The 18,149-nt window shown below is 44.0% G+C and overlaps 1 protein-coding gene across 1 annotated transcript in view; it reads right to left on the reverse strand.

Moving 5' to 3' along the window:
- ror1 (receptor tyrosine kinase-like orphan receptor 1) overlaps positions 1–18,149 on the reverse strand; it is a 253,072-nt gene that overhangs the window by 14,111 nt on the left and 220,812 nt on the right. The window contains exons 5-6 of the mRNA XM_045687800.1: positions 7,564–7,691; positions 6,087–6,223 (exon numbers count right to left, since the gene is read on the reverse strand). Of these exons, the coding sequence (XP_045543756.1) occupies positions 6,087–6,223; positions 7,564–7,691 (265 nt within the window). The remainder of the gene's footprint in view (positions 1–6,086; positions 6,224–7,563; positions 7,692–18,149) is intronic.

The following is an 18,149-nucleotide window of genomic DNA, read 5'->3' on the forward strand; positions in this document are numbered from 1 at the left end:
TCCTCCATGATTTAACAACTTAAATAAGTCCTAGACAGTATTGTGTGTCATGCTCCATGATTTAACAATGGAAAGAAGTCCCAGACAGTATTGTGTGTCATCCTCCATGATTTCACAATGGAAATAAGTTCCAGACTGTATTGTGTCTTATCCACCATGATTTAACAATGGAAATAAGTCCCAGACTGTACTGTGCATTATCCTCCATGGTTTAACAATGGAAATAAGTCTCAAACTGTATTGTGTGTTATCCTCCATGATTTAACTATGGAAATAAGTCCCAGACTTTATTGTGAGTTATCCTCCATGATTTAACAATGGAAATAAGTCTCAGACTGTATTGTGTGTTATCCTCCATGATTTAACAACGGAAGTAAGTCCCAGACTTTATTGTGTGTTAGCCTCCATGAATTAACAACTGAAATAAGTCCCAGACTGATTGTGTGTTATGCTCCATTATTTAACAATGGAAATAAGTCCCAGACTTAATTGTTTGTTATCCTCCATGATTTAACAATGGAAATAAGTAATTGTAATGGTTGTCGTCGGGAATGGAGGACCAAAACGCAGCAGGAATGTGGATGCTCATCTTGTATTTATTTTCAACCAAGAGAACACCAAAATAACAAACAAAGAGTTCACAAACAACAAAACAGTCTTGTCAGGCTCACACACGCAAAACAAGAAACAATCTCCCACAAACACTAAACCAAACACAGAGGCAACGAGAAAACACCTGCCTCCAATTGAGTCCAACCCCAATAAACCAGACATAGAAATACAAAAGACCAGAGACCACATAGAAATACAAACATAGAACATTACCCAAAAACCCGGAAATAATAAATAAAAAATGCCCTACTAAATAAACCACCACCCCGAACCACATAAAACAAATACCCTCTGCCACGTCCTGACCAAACTACAATAACAAATAACCCTTATACTGGTCAGGACGTGACAGTCATAGACTTTATTGTGTGTTATCCGCCATGACTTAAAAATGGAAATAAGTCCCAGACTTAATTGTGTGTTATCCTCCATGATTTAACAATGGAAATAAATCCCAGACTGTATTGTGTGTTATCCTCCATGATATAACCATGGAAATAAGTCCCAGACTGTATTGTGCATTATCCTCCATGATTTAACAATGGAAACAAGTCCCAGACTGTATTGTGTGTTATCCTCCATCATTAAACAATGGAAATAAGTCTCAGACTGTATTGTGTGATATCCTCCATGATTTAACAATGGAAATAAGTTCCAGGCTGTATGGTGTTTTATCCTCCATGATTTAACAATGGAAATAAGTCCCAGAGTGTATTGTGTATTATCCTCCATGATTTAACAATGGAAATAAGTCTCAGATTATATTGTGTGTTATCCTCCATGATTTAACAATGGAAATAAGTCCCTAACTGTATCGTGTGTTATCGTCCATGATTTAACAATGGAAGTTAATTCCCAGACTTTATTGTGTTTTAACTTCCATGAACTAACAACTGAAATAAGTCCCAGACTGATCGTGTGTTGTGCTCCATGATTTAACAATGGAAATAAGTCCCAGACTGTCACGTCCTGACCAGCAGATGGAGCTAGTGTTTTAGTTTTGGTCAGGACGTGGCAGGTTTGTGTTTGTTAAATGTTGGGTTGATGATTGGGACTTCCAATTGAAGGCAGGTGTGTATAGTTGCCTTTGATTGGAAGTCCTATATAGGTGTGTGTGTTTGTCTTTGGGGTTGTGGGGAATTGTTCTGTGTTGAGCCTATGCTTTGCAAGACTGGTTGCTGGTTGTTCGTTCGTTCTCATGGTTTGTTATTTTGGCATTCATTTTGATAGTGAATAAAAGTCAAGATGAGCCTGCACATACCTGCTGCGTTTTGGTCCTCTTCTCTCCAGTACGACATTTTTAAGGATGAGTACAACTATTTTTATGACAGAATTCCCCACCAAAAAAGGACCAAGCAGCGGAAGAAGGCTGGCGAGGTAAGGGAGACCGAGAGGCACCCCCAATAATTTTTTTTGGGGGGGCACAAGGGCTGTTTGACGGTGCAAGAGCTGCCCGCCAGTCAACAGTCGCCAGAGCTGCCCGCCAGTCAACAGTCGTCACCAGAGCTGCCCGCCAGTCAACAGTCGTCACCAGAGCTGCCCGCCAGTCAACAGTCGTCACCAGAGCTGCCCGCCAGTCAACAGTCGTCACCAGAGCTGCCCGCCAGTCAACAGTCGTCACCAGAGCTGCCCGCCAGTCAACAGTCGTCACCAGAGCTGCCCGCCAGTCAACAGTCGTCACGAGAGGTCAGCTGCCGCGTGAACTGCCGGAGTGGCCAGACTGCCCGCTGAACTGCCGGAGTGGCCAGACTGCGCTGAACTGCCGGAGTGGCCAGACTGCGCTGAACTGCCGGAGTGGCCAGACTGCGCTGAACTGCCGGAGTGGCCAGACTGCGCTGAACTGCCGGAGTGGCCAGACTGCGCTGAACTGCCGGAGTGGCCAGACTGCCCTGACCTGCCGGAGTGGCCAGACTGCCCCGACTGTCCCGAGTTGCCAGACTGGTTGCCAGACTGCCCCGACTGTCCCGAGTTGCCAGACTGCCCCGACTGTCCCGAGTTGCCAGACTGCCCCGAGTTGCCAGACTGCCCCGACTGTCCCGAGTTGCCAGACTGCCCCGACAGCCTGGAACGGCCTGCACCTGAGCCACCTCCAGGATAGGTGGGTTGGGGAGGGAGGGTGTAGCACAGTGCCGTCGTTGACGGCAGCCACCCTCCCTTCCCTCCCTTATGGTTTAGGGGTTATTGTTTGTTGGGTTTTTGTTGGGGTATTGGGGATTTTCTTGTTTTTCTTTTTTAGGTGCATTCCAGGGTCTGCACCTTGAGGGGGGGGTACTGTCACGTCCTGACCAGCAGATGGAGCTAGTGTTTTAGTTTTGGTCAGGACGTGGCAGGTTTGTGTTTGTTAAATGTTGGGTTGATGATTGGGACTTCCAATTGAAGGCAGGTGTGTATAGTTGCCTTTGATTGGAAGTCCTATATAGGTGTGTGTGTTTGTCTTTGGGGTTGTGGGGAATTGTTCTGTGTTGAGCCTATGCTTTGCCAGACTGGTTGCTGGTTGTTCGTTCGTTCTCATGGTTTGTTATTTTGGCATTCATTTTGATAGTGAATAAAAGTCAAGATGAGCCTGCACATACCTGCTGCGTTTTGGTCCTCTTCTCTCCAGTACGACATTTTTAAGGATGAGTACAACTATTTTTATGACACAGACTGTATTGTGTGTTATCCTCCATGATTTAACAACTTAAATAAATCCCAGACTGTATTGTGTGTTATCCTCCATTTTTTTTTAACCTGTTAGGGCTAGGGGGCAGTATTGACACGGCCGGATAAAAAACGTACCCGATTTAATCTGGTTACTACTCCTGCCCAGTAACTAGAATATGCATATAATTATTGGCTTTGGATAGAAAACACCCTAAAGTTTCTAAAACTGTTTGAATGGTGTCTGTGTATAACAGAACTCATATGGCAGGCCAAAACCTGAGAAGATTCCATGCAGGAGGTGGCCTGTCTGACAAGTTGTGTTTCATCTTGGCTCTTTTTATTGAAGACTGAGGATCTTTGCTATAACGTGACACTTCCTACGGCTCCCATAGGCTCTCAGAGCCCGGGAAAAAGCTGAACGATATCGAGGCAGCCTCTGGCTGAAACACACTATCGCTTTTGGCAAGTGGCTGATCAGAGTACTATGGGCTTAGGCGCGTGCCCGAGTCGACCCCATGCTTTATTTTCTTTCGTCTGTTTACCTAAACGCAGATTGCCGGTTGGAATATTATCGCTTTTTTATGAGAAAAATGGCATAAAAATAGATTTTAAACAGCGGTTGACATGCTTCGAAGTACGGTAATGGAATATTTAGAATTTTTTTGTCACGAATTGCGCCATGCTCGTCACCCTTATTTACCCTTTCGGATAGTGTCTTGAACGCACCAACAAAACGCCGCTATTTGGATATAAATATGGATTATTTGGGACCAAACCAACGTTTGTTATTGAAGTAGAAGTCCTGGGAGTGCATTCTGACGAAGACCGCAAAGGTAATAACATTTTTCTTATAGTAAATCTGACTTTGGTGAGTGCTAAACTTGCTGGGTGTCTAAATAGCTAGCCCTGTGATGCCGGGCTATCTACTGAGAATATTGCAAAATGTACTTTCACCGAAAAGCTATTTTAAAATCGGACATATCGAGTGCATAGAGGAGTTCTGTATCTATAATTCTTAAAATAATTGTTATGCTTTTTGTGAACGTTTATTGTGAGTAATTTAGTAAATTCACCGGCAGTGTTCGGTGGGAATGCTAGTCACATGCTAGTCACATGCGAATGTAAAAAGCTGGTTTTTGATATAAATATGAACTTGATTGAACAAAACATGCATGTATTGTATAACATAATGTCCTAGGGTTGTCATCTGATGAAGATCATCAAAGGTTAGTGCTACATTTAGCTGTGGTTTGGGTTTATGTGACATTATATGCTAGCTTGAAAAATGGGTGTCTGATTATTTCTGGCTGGGTACTCTGCTGACATAATCTAATGTTTTGCTTTCGTTGTAAAGCCTTTTTGAAATCGGACAGTGTGGTTAGATTAACGAGTCTTTAAAATGGTGTAAAATAGTCATATGTTTGAAAAATTGAAGTTTTTGCATTTTTGAGGTATTTGAATAACGCGCCACGGGATTACATTGGCTGTTGAGTAGGTGGGACGCACCTAGCCCATAGAGGTTAACAATGGAAATAAGTCCCAGACTGTATTGTGCATTATCCTCCATGATTTAACAATGGAAACAAGTCCCAGACTGTATTGTGTGTTATCCTCCATGATTTAACAATGGAAATAAGTCCCAGACGGTATTGTGTGTTATCCTCCATGATTTAACAATGGAAATAAGTCCCAGACTTTATTGTCTGTTGTCCTCCATGATTTAACAATGGAAATAAGTCCCAGACGGAATTGTGTGTTATCCTCCATGATTTAACAATGGAAATAAGTCCCAGACTGTATTGTGTGTTATCCTCCATGATTTAACAACATAAATAAGTCCCAGAATGATTGTGTGCTATCCTCCATGATTTAACAATGGAAATAAGTCCCAGACTTAATTGTTTGTTATCCTCCATGATTTAACAATGGAAAAACTTCCCATACTTTATTGGGTGTTATCCTCCATGATTTAACAATGGAAATAAGTCCCAGACGGTATTGTGCATTATCCTCCATGATTTAACAATGGAAATAAGTCCCAGACTGTATTGTGTGTTATCCTCCATGATTTAACAATGGAAATAAGTCTCAGACTGTATTGTGCGTTATCCTCCGAGATTTAACAATGGAAATAACTACCAGACATGTATTGTGTGTTAACCTCCATGATGTAACAATGGAAATAAGTCTCAGACATGTACTATGCGTTATCCTCCATGATTTCACAATGGAAATAAGTCCCAGACTTTATTTTGTGTTTTCCTCCGTGATTTAACAATCCAAAAAAGTCCTCGACTTTATTGGCTATTATCCTCCATGATTTAACAATGGAAATAAGTCCCAGACTCTATTGTGTGTTATCCTCTATGATTTAACAATGGAAATAAGTCCCTGACTTATTGTGTGTTATCCTACATTATTTAACAATGGAAATAAGTCCCAGACTTTATTGTGTGTTATCCTCCATGATTTTACTCATGTGCATGTTTGGCTTTTTCAAGTTTTATGTGTGCTGTTTTTAAAAATGGTTGAATGAATAAACTAAACTAAAAATAAAAAACACGTTAGCCTACCCCAGAAGGCGACTACTACTATTAAACTAGCTAGGGCCATTTCACACCAAATAAATTATTGGTTATATCGATTGACGAGCAAGCCTGACTGTCACCAGTCAGGGGCTGTGTCTGAAATGGCTCCCTATTTGCTAAATAGTGCACTACTTTAACCAGGAACCATAAGGAATAGGGTCCCATTTCAGCCACAGTCGGTGTTTAATGCTACAAGCCTAGTAGATATAGGTATAGTCGTAGTTGTGAAGCATGTCATCATACCTTACACAGGTCCCTGGGCTTGTCTGTCCCAGAGCTGCGGTCACATGTTGGGAAGGCAAAGTGGCACAGAGACGGGATGGCGAACAGGGAGCAGCGGTCCGACAGGTGGTTGGACGTTCCGATCATGGTGAAGGCGGCTGGATGGAAAAAGTAGGAATGTGAATATACGTGTATCAGATCATATGTGTTCCATACTGTGTAGATCATGTGTGTTCCATACTGTGTAGATCATGTGTGTTCCATACTGTGTAGATCATGTGTGTTCCTTACTGTGACTTTATCATCCTGAACTCCCTCTCACCCCTCTACCAGATATCCTCTCATCATCCTCACTGACAGTAATGACAAGCTACAGACTCAACTAAGGTCAGATGGGACCTAGCACACACACACACACACACACACACACACACACACACATACACGTCATTTAGCAGACGCTCTTATCCAGAGCGACTTACAAATTGGTGCATTCACCTTATGATATCCAGTGGAACAACCACTTTACAATAGTGCATCTAAATCTTTTAGGGGGGGGTTAGAAGGATTACATTATCCTATCCCAGGTATTCCTTAAAGAGGTGGGGTTTCAGGTGTCTCCAGAAGGTGGTGATTGACTCCGCTGTCCTGGCGTCGTGAGGGAGCATGTTCCACCATTGGGGTGCCAGAGCAGCGAACAGTTTTGACTGGGCTGAGCGGGAACTGTGCTTCCGCAGAGGTAGGAAGGTGAGCAGGCCAGAGGTGGATGAACGCAGTGCCCTTCTTTGGGTGTATGGACTGATCAGAGCCTGAAGGTATGGAGGTGCCGTTCCCCTCACAGCTCCGTAGGCAAGCACCATGGTCTTGTAGCAGATGCGAGCTTCAACTGGAAGCCAGTGGAGAGAGCGGAGGAGCAGGGTGACGTGAGAGAACTTGGGAAGGTTGAACACCAGACGGGCTGCGGCGTTCTGGATGAGTTGTAGGGGTTTAATGGCACAGGCAGGGAGCCCCGCCAACAGCGAGTTGCAGTAATCCAGACGGGAGATGACAAGTGCCTGGATTAGGACCTGCGCCGCTTCCTGTGTGAGGCAGGGTCGTACTCTGCGAATGTTGTAGAGCATGAACCTGCAGGATCGGGTCACCGCCCTGATGTTAGCGGAGAACGACAGGGTGTTGTCCAGGGTCACGCCAAGGCTCTTAGCACTCTGGGAGGAGGACCCAATGGAGTTGTCAACCGTGATGGCGAGATCATGGAACGGGCAGTCCTTCCCCGGGAGGAAGAGCAGCTCCGTCTTGCCGAGGTTCAGCTTGAGGTGGTGATCAATCATCCACACTGATATGTCTGCCAGACATGCAGAGATGCAATGTCTGGCAAATTTGACCAACTGAGGACATTTTGTTAGTCCCCACAAGGTTAAATGCTATTTCTAGGGGGTTTGGTTAAACAGTCCACACACACACACACACACACACACACACACACACGCAGGCAGCATACCTGTGATCTGTGTCTCGATCTCACCCTGCATCTGCAGAGAGTCAACGAAGATGCTGCGGTTTCCTATGAAGCGAGAACAGGCCACTCCCCTGTACGGTTGGCAGAACCCCTCCTCATCAAAATCATCACTGACAACATAGGTGGAGAGAGAGAGAGAGTATACATTGCAGTTATAATTATGACCACTAGAGGGCACCACACATTACACTACAACAGGGATGTGGCAGAAACACTCTCTCTCTCTCTCTCTCTCTCTCTCTCTCTCTCTCTGTACTTCTCTTCACAGTGGAACAGAGAGTAGATTTCAGTCCTCGCTCGCTCTCTCTCTCTCTCTCTCTCTCTCTCTCTCTGTACTTCTCTTCACAGTGGAACAGAGAGTAGATTTCAGTCCTGTTCTAAGATCTATCTAATCTTCCAAGAGTCCATAAATATTAAAATACAATTTATAATACGATCACCTTTTCACATATAACACTGTTACAAACAGACATAATACACTGACATATTGACCAGATAAATACTCTAACAGTCTAAAAAGATAGATTGATTCTACATCTACCATAGTACAGCACAACTTTCCTATGTATTGTATTTAAATGGTTTTAAAGTGCACACACGCACGTGCACACACACACACACACACACACACACGGACAGACAGACAGACAGACAGACAGACACACACACACACTAACAGAGAACATCTAAGGGTAATCCTATCGGTGTCTGGGCTGGGGGCTGAGCGCTGCAGGCTGTGAGTCAGGGGTTAAAGGGGTCATTAACTCTGAGGAGAGCATTACGTCTCAGAGGCCAAGATCACCTCTCTACACTGACTTTTAACCCCTAACCCCACCACATCCCCCCTGACTGCTGCAGAATGGGATTTCCAGACAAACGTACACACATGCAATGACAAAGGCATGCACACACACACACACACACACACACACACACACACACACACACACACACACACACACACACACACACACACACAGACACCTCATGGGTGGAATATTATTCAAATTATTCATACCTTTCAACAATTATTAATTTTGTTATGCTGAAAATCCGGTGTTTCTTTGTCAAACAGTTTTGTTATATTTCAGTCTTCTGTGATGTTTATAAAGTGTTATACTGGGATGTAAACTCAAAATGTAATACATTTAATCTCTATATATGACATGGTACAGGTGTCTTCTTTTGATAAACGCATGACCATGTGTGTGAGGTGTATACTTTTGTTTCAAAGTAGATTTGTTTAAGACTACCAGGAAACACTCTGTGTGACCCTGATTTAGCCCACTGCAGTAAAAGGTAACTGGATTTTTGGCAGATTTTTTAAAACATGTTTTATTAATTATGAAATTATGAAAATATGAATAACATTCCACCCTTTGGTCATTTGACTGCAGGAAAAGGCTATACTGATAATCACAGGATGTTTGACTGACTGGGCTGCTACCATATTATTATGACCTGTTAAATGATACAGACAGACAGACAGACAGACAGACAGACAGACAGACAGACAGACAGACAGACAGACAGACAGACAGACAGACAGACAGACAGACAGACAGACAGACAGACAGACAGACAGACAGACAGACAGACAGACAGACAGACAGACAGGACAGACAGACAGACAGACAGACAGACAGACAGACAGACAGACAGACAGACAGACAGACAGACAGACAGACAGACAGACAGACAGACAGACAGACAGACAGACAGACAGACAGACAGACAGACAGACAGACAGACAGACAGACAGACAGACAGACAGACAATCCTTTGGCAGAGAGTGTCGTGTCTGGAGTGTGTCCAGCGAGCTGTGGTGTGTTTGTGTGTGTGTCACAGGGAACAGGACAGCACTGAGATGGCTAAATGACAAGGAATAGTACACAACAATGCTACCTTTAGGTAGGTTAATGGCTTTAGGTTAAAAAGCCATGTACAGATCAGTCAAACAAAAATGCCTGGTTCTAAACATCCACTAACCACCATCCGCCACAAAGCCTGTTCTCTGGAGGTGGTTCCTGTCTGTGTGTGCATGGTGAGAGGCTGAGGGCGTCACATGCTGGGAGGCCACAAGGCCCAGTGAGTGTGGTTGCTATTTGGATAAACAGTGTAGATGTTCAGGCCTTTATGTTCCATACTAACAACACACTCTGTGAAGGGGGGATGTCTGTAGTAACAGTTTATAAAAGCTAATTACAGGAAAGACTTCTCCTTTAAACTGACTGTGAGCAGCAACCAACTGTGTTTGCCTAGGCTACGCTTACATCTTGGGTTCAGAGAGAGAGAGAGAGAGAGAGAGAGAGAGAGAGAGAGAGAGAGAGAGAGCAAAGGTAGTTATAACTACAGGCAAGAACCCCTGAAGTCTACCACACAACTCGACACGAACACACAAAACACGACATGAACACACACACATGAACACACACAACTCGACATGAACACACACACGAACACACAAAACTTGACATGAACACACACATGAACACACAGATGAACACACACAACTCGACATGAACACACACAACTCGACATGAACACACACAAGCATAGAAACACACAGAAACAAAAGCAAACATTGCTTCACACGCATATGTTCTATGTTTTGCTTACACCCCCCCCCACACACACACACACACACACACACACAACACAGTCTACTGGTCCAGTTGGCTTTACACAGGTTTGGCCGTGTGAAGCCATAAAACAGCGACAGGAGGCCGTTGTACCGTTGGAGCACTGGTTTGTGTGTGTGTGTGTGTGTGTGTGTGAGCCTGCCTGCCCTATGTTCCCAGTCATCCCTGGGGGAGAGACACCAGAGAACATTAGGAAGATGGATCTCCCTGAAACCCAATCTGTTTTTACTATAAAGGTAAGACATCAGCCACACTGCTGCTAAAGCCTTGACCTCAGAGACAGGAGAGGTCCGAGGGGCAGAGATTGTGGGCTCTGACTGTTGACAAACGTACAGTCATCTAAGTCAACTCCATCTGGTTGTTAGCTCATCCTAGTCAAGGCTATTCTCTGTTTTTTTTCTGGGAAAACTACATCTAAAGGAGGAAAGTCGATAAAGGTGTGTGAAGACATTAGGTATGATGTTTCAGACCACAATTTTGACTCACAAAAGAGTCAGAGACTTTACTGGTTGTACTGGTCAGAGAATCAGTCCACCTAGAATAAAATAAACTTCTGGTTTGACTGCTGCGGAGTTGTATTTTATCATTCTATTGGAATCTGTAAATGAACATACAGCCTTGTAAATGCTCTCCACAGCCCCTAAAACACAGGGAGTCCTGAGCTTATGGAGATGTCAATGTTATGTTGCACGCTCAACACAGGAGCAAGGCTAATGGATTTGGTTCTCCAAAGCTAACGGAGACTACTCAGCGCCTCTGGAGGCCAATAAAACATCCCTCAAATTCCCAAAAACCTCATTCCCTCTCTTCCTCTCTATCATGTAGATCCAACCATTGCCTCTCTTCCTCTCTCTTCTGTAGTTTCCTGGCATTCCTTACACTGTGGAATCCTCTTCCTAGCAGGCTTGTCAATAAGACCGTCAGAGATTTGGGAGTAGACCGGATTGAATGTGGGATATGAACTCTAAACTAGGCTTCTCTACACTCTATATACAGTATCTAACCCTGGTTGTGATGACCGTATTGGGGCGCTGACATGATTTCCTCTTTGTGAGCATTAGACTCATGCAGTAATAGGATGGGACACAGGGACTTTGTGGGAACACAAAGGCAAATCATCAAAACGGAAACTCTATTTACCGGCAGACATATCAGCTGTTTTCATATTGTCTTTGGTATTAATCTTCACAATCCATTCATTGGACACTTACAATGAGTGTACAAAACATTAGGAACACCTGGGGTACCAGGGGTACTCAAGTACTATTTGAGAAGGTCTGGTCACACAAATTTCCTAGGTGGCAAGGGTCCGGACGGATAATGACATTTATCGGCGTAGAAACAAACCCCCAACCCTACTGTTCACACCCCTCTTGTTGGCAGAGAGAACTTTTTGCTGTTTTAAAGCAAATTTCCTGCTATTCTACACATTCTTCCATGTCTTATGTGTGTTCATATGACACCAGGGTCCGAAGCCTGACCGAGTAAAAAAATAAGATAGACACAGTAACAATCAAAAGTTTGGACACACCTACTCATTCAAGGGTTTTTCTTTATTTTTACTAATTTCTACATTGTAGAATAATAGTGAAGACATCAAAACTACGAAATAACACATGGAATCATGTAGTAACCAAAATTTTTTTAAACAAATCAAAATATATGTCATGTCCTGACCAGTTAAGGGTTATTTGTTGTTAGAGTTTGGTCAGGATGTGGCAGAGGGTATTTGTTTTATATGGTTCGGGGTGGTGGTGTAGGTAGTAGGTCGTTTTATTTATGTATTCCGGGGGTTTTGGGCACTGCTCTGTGTTTATGTATTTCTATGTTTAGTTAATTAGTTGTGGGTATAGGTTCTAGGTTCGTTTTCTATGTATAGTTAATTGGGATGGGACTCCCAATTGAAGGCAGGTGTGTTGAGTTGCCTTTGATTGGGAGTCCTATATAATAGGGTGTGTTTGTCTTTGTGTTTGTGGGTAGTTGTTTTTGCATTGCTTTTCGTTAGCCTGCAAAACTGTTGTACTGTCGTTGTTTCTTGTTTAGCGTGAGTGAGCCTTTCAAGACTGTTCGTTGATCGTAAGTTCGTTTTGTTTGTTTGTTTGTTTGTTGTTCTGGTGTTCACTTGATTATAGTTTAAATAAACGTCAAGATGAGCATACATAGTCCTGCTGCATATTGGTTCTCCTTTACCAACGACAACTGTGACAATATATTTTACATTTGAGATTCTTCAAAGTAGCCACCCTTTGCCTTGATGACAGCTTTGCACACCATTGGCATTCTCTCAACCAGCTTCATGAGGTAGTCACCTGGAATGCATTTCAATTAACACGTGTGCCTTGTTAAAAGTTAATTTGTGGAATTTCTTTCCTTCTCAATGCGTTTGAGCCAATCAGTTGTTTTGTGACAAGGTAGGGGTGGTATACATAAGATATACAGCCCTATTTGGTAAAATACCAAGTCCATATTATGGAAAGAACAGCTCAAATAAGCAAAGAGAAACGACAGTCCATCATTACCTTAAGACATGAAGGTCAGTCAATACGGAAAATTTCAAGAACTTAAAAAGTTTCTTCAAGTGCAGTTGCAAAACCCATCAAGCGCTATGATGAAACTGGCTCTCATGAGGACCACCACAGGAAAGGAAGACCCAGAGTCACCTCTGCTGCAGAGGATACGTTCATTAGAATTAACTGCACCTCAGATTGCAGCCCAAATAAATGCTTCACAGAGTTCAAGTAACAGACACATCTCAACATCAACTGTTCAGAGGAGACTGTGTGAATCAGGCCTTCATGGTCAAATTGCTGCAAAGAAACCACTAAAGGACACCAATAATAATAAGAGACTTGCTTTGGCCAAGAAACACGAGCAATGGACATTAGACTGGTGGCAATCTGTCCTTTTGGTCTGATTAGTCCAAATTTTAGATTTTTGAGATGTAGAGCAGGTGAACGAATGATCTCCACATGTGTGGTACTCACCGTGAAGCATGGAGGAGGAGGTGTGATGGTATGGGGTGCTTTGCTGGTGACACTGTCTGGGATTTATTTTGAATTCAAGGAACACTTAACCAGCATGGCTACCACAGCATTCTGCAGTGATACGCCATCCCATCTGATTTGCGCTTAGTAAGACTATCATTTGTTTTTCAACAGGACAATGACCCAACACACCTCCAGGCTGTGTAAGGGCTATTTGACCAAGAAGGAGAGTGATGGAGTACTGCATCAGATGACCTGGCCTCCACATTCACCCGACCTCAACCCAATTGTGATGGTTTGGGATGAGTTGGACCGTGGAGTGAAGGAAAAGCAGCAAAAGTGCTCAGCATATGTGGGAACTCCTTCAAGACTGTTGGAAAAACATTCCTCAGGAAGCTGGTTGAGAGAATGCCAAGAGTGTGCAAAGCTGTCATCAAGGTAAAGGGTGGCTACTTTGAAGAATCTAAAATATATTTTAATTTAAAAAAAAATTAATTTCTAAAAAACACCTTTCTGGGTCCGGATCCAGTCCGCCAGTTGAGTATGGGGGACATAGACTGACCAGGTGAATCCAGGTGAAAGCTATGATCCATTATTGATATAATCAGTGTAGATGAATGGGAGGAGACAGGTTTAATAAAGATTTTCAAGCCTTGAGAAAATTGAGACATGGATTGTCTATGTGTTCCATTGAATGGGAAAGACAAACAATTTAAGTGCCTTTGAACGGTGTATGGTAGTAGGTGCCAGGTGCACCGGTTTGAGTGTGTCAAGAACTGCAACACTGCTAGGTTTTCACGCCAAAATGTTCAGGACATCCAGCCAACCTGACACAATAGTGGGAATCATTGGAGTCAACAAGGGCCAGCGTCTCAGTGGAAAGCTTTCAACACCTTGCAGTCCATACCCGACAAATTGAGGTTGTTCTGAGGGCAAAAGGGGGTGCAACTCAATATTAGGAAGGAGATCCTAATGTTTTGTACCCACAGTGGAGATCTCTTTAAAACTAGAGTTCATGAACTCTTTGCTAATTGATTTACATTGAAGTTGAGATGTTTTTAACACACACACACACACACACACACAGAGGAGAGGAAGTGATTGGGAGTGAAGAGAGAGGGGAGGGTCCTGATGACACGGACGGCTGAGGCCTGGTTCTATCTTGATGCTTCTGATGGTGTTGACAGACAAGGATATGAGCTGTCACCACTGTTTACTCACAGGCATTTACGTCTGGTTTGGGGACGCCTCTGCCTTGTTAGTGGAGGATCTGTTTCTCTCTATCCACAGGAAGTCTTCTAGAGGAGGATCCTCTCCAAGCCTCTCTTTTTTTGTCTTTTCTTCTGCTCCTCTGCTCTCCTCTCCTTTCCAAACCTCTGCTCCCCTCTCCTCTCCAAACCTCTGCTCTCCTCTCCAAACCTCTCATCTCATCTCCAAACCTCTCCTCTCATCTACTCTCCAAACCTCTCCTCTCCTCTCATCTCATCTCCAAACCTCTCCTCTCATCTACTCTCCAAACCTCTCCTTTCCTCTCATCTCATCTCCAAACCTCTCCTCTCCTCTCATCTCCAAACCTCTCATCTCATCTCCAAACCTCTCCTTTCATCTACTCTCCAAACCTCTCCTCTCCTCTCATCTCATCTCCAAACCTCTCATCTCATCTCCAAACCTCTCCTCTCATCTACTCTCCAAACCTCTCCTCTCATCTACTCTCCAAACCTCTCCTCTCATCTACTCTCCAAACCTCTCCTCTCATCTACTTTCCAAACCTCTCCTCTCCTCTCATCTCATCTCCAAACCTCTCCTCTCATCTACTTTCCAAACCTCTCCTCTCCTCTCATCTCATCTCCAAACCTCTCATCTCATCTCCAAACCTCTCCTCTCATCTACTCTCCAAACCTCTCCTCTCATCTACTCTCCAAACCTCTCCTCTCATCTACTCTCCAAACCTCTCCTCTCATCTACTCTCCAAACCTCTCCTCTCATCTACTCTCCAAACCTCTCCTCTTATCTACTCTCCAAACCTCTCCTTTCTAAACCTTTCCAAACCTCTCTTCTCCAAATCTCTCCTCTCCAAACCTCTCCTTTCTCTGAACCTCTCCTCTACTCTCCTCTACAAACCTCTACAAGTATCTCCAAGCTTCTCAAAGCCCCAAATGAAAGAACCACTGAGCGAGAGAGAGAGAGAGAGAGGACTCTTCTTGAGTGATTGGGTTTCCAACTCAAAACAAAGCTTTTAAGGTTTGAGAAGAATCTCAAGACATAGAAAAACAGCTCTGTTTATCATTATCTTCCACTTTGAGATTGTGTGCATTCCTCTTATCTTCATGCAATATGCTTTTGATGTCCAGTGTTTTATTTTTCGGTGCAATAAACAATAAAAAAAAACATTGCATGTGTACAGCTACTGTGTTGTTGTGAGCCGGTCACATTAAACAAGATAAGCCAGAGAGACGTGAGTGGCAAACCCCATGAAGACATCTGAACTGTATGTGTGGGTGCCTGGGTAATGATACCTCAGTGACAATGGAAACAAAATGGCTGCCAGCGGCTGGGGTCGGCTGGGTCTGTGGGTCCCAGTGGCCCGTGACCACATAGAGAACGGATAGAGAACAGGCCACTGAGGGACTTCATTAGAACACAATGGAGAAAGGACCCCTCATGAGTCCTCATGTTACCCTGACTGGAACAATACAGGCCTCTGTCACAGAGCAGGGGAGCAGGGGACAGAGAGAGAAAAGGACTTAGTGCTGCTATTCTCTCAGAGAGAGAGGTAAGAGGAAGCAGAGAGAAAAGGAGGGAGCGAGAGGAGAGGGACGGAAAATAGATGCCAGTGGAAGTGATGGACATGTCCATCAACATTACAGTAGTCATCACAGCAGGTATGGGGATAGTATTATGTCCATCAGATCAGGTAAGACTAGTGCTTCCTCATCCCTCCCCTTCTCAGTCCTCAGGGACAGGAAAGGATTATGATGTGGAGAGAGACAGAGACCCACCCCAATCCCATCACTCTTCACTGTGACCTCGGACCTAGTGACATCACATCCCGGTTGGAGGAATCAGATCAGATCTGCAACAGAATCCGCCAACCTGGAATTCTTTAGCTGAGATTTTAGAAAATAAAAAAAAAGTTTTGAGAGAGTCAGAGGGGAAGTCAAAAGAGCTCCATCCACAAATCCTGGGCGTGTTTACAGACGCTCAGCTCACTGATTTACTAAACACAGGGAGCTGAGGGTCAGACTGGTAGGAGTCCATTACAACTCAGAGAGAGTGGGAGGGAGGGAGAGAGGAAGAGAGAAGGAGCGAGAGAGTGAGAGAGTGTTTGTGTGAGAGAGAGAAACAGAGAGGGAAAAAGAGAGAGGTACTTGAAGAAAACAGTGTTTTTTTTGCTGTTGTCTCCACTGACCAGTTATGTATACAGACCCCTCAGAAACAAACACAGAGAGAGAGAGAGAGAGAGAGAGAGAGGGAAAAAGAGAGAGGTACTTGAAGAAAACAGTGTTTTTTTTGCTGTTGTCTCCACTGACCCGTTATGTATACAGACCCCTCAGAAACAAATAGAGCTGGCAGAGAGAAGCAGGGAGGATGTAAGCTAGATAAAGATGAGAGAGTGGAAGAAAAGGAGGGCGGAAAGGCTGGAAAGACTCCCTCCAGACGGTGTAGTAGACTAGAGCGCTAGCCTCTAAAACAAACACCGTTGTTAGGGCTCATCATGAAGGGCCCTGGGTCTGCCATGCCAAACCAACCGACTGCTTCTCCTTCCAACCCACTCTCCCTGTCCTTTAGCTAGGAACCAAAACATCACATAGAAACTGTTGTGGAGTAATAACAGGAAAAGTAGGAAGAATTATAAACAAGAAGAGGAAGAAAGGAATCGCTGAGAGCAACCAAGGTACTGTACTGTAAGAATGACAGCTATTCAACTGGTTGATTTACACCCCAATGTGTAGTAGATCACAGACAAAAGACGTGTACATACAGGAACATGAGAACACATGTTTGGCTCGACAAGGCGGTGAAGTGGGTACTTAGAGAACAAGAAGACGCATATTAAACATGAAGCGGGACTTCTTTGGGTAGAGGAGTTCATCCTTAACAAGAGCCATTAGCAGTCACTCACTCAAGGCATAGATCACAGGGAAGGAAAACACTGTCGCACCGTATCAGCCTTGGAGCGGTCCGTCTGTATAAATCATCCCTTTCTACCAAATTGTCTGTCGGAGAAAGCGAAAGGCCTTTTCTGGGGTCTAAGACTTTGTAACTGTCTTTCATGGACAGAAACAGTTGTGGCTGGGTCCTACTGTAGTTATTTGACCTTAAGGTTTGTCTATGAGGGAGAAAGAAAGGTTTGCTAAATTATCATTAAAAGAAAAGACAGAAACCTAAAAATAGTCCATGAGTAAAGGGTGTCCATGCAGGGTTGTAAAAGCAGCATTGCTCAGACACAGACACAGGAGGAGGCTTGTTGGGCTGAGGCTGCTGCTCCAACAGAGTCCAGAGGATACAGTGGTGATCACCCAATTAAAGTGAATTTACAGGCCCCCCGTCCTCTTAAAGCAAATGGGAGTAAGGCATCATTCACCCTGAAAACAGGGCAGAGAAAGAACCTCTCAGAACGCATGTCTGCACTTCTGTGTTGTTGAAATGGAAAACTCTGTTCAAGGCCTTGGCAGACTGGCTTTGAACACGGAAAAACTCAAGGGGTTAAACGGAGAGAGGGAGGAAGAGAGGAGAAAAAGGGAGGGAGTGAGGGAGAAAGGGGGAGGGAGGATAAGAGGGGAGACTGGGGCTGGCCTGAAGGACACTTTGGGGCCTGAGGTTTAGCTAAGTTAAACAATCTTGGCTGCTCTGTCCCTATGTATCCAGGCTAGAGGCTAGCTTAAGTCTACAGAACACATCCTATCTGAATTAGCGCAGATCACGACTGAATACTTCTCTG

Source organism: Salmo salar, chromosome ssa10, assembly GCF_905237065.1.
Source record: "Salmo salar chromosome ssa10, Ssal_v3.1, whole genome shotgun sequence".
Taxonomy (NCBI): Eukaryota; Metazoa; Chordata; class Actinopteri; order Salmoniformes; family Salmonidae; genus Salmo; species Salmo salar.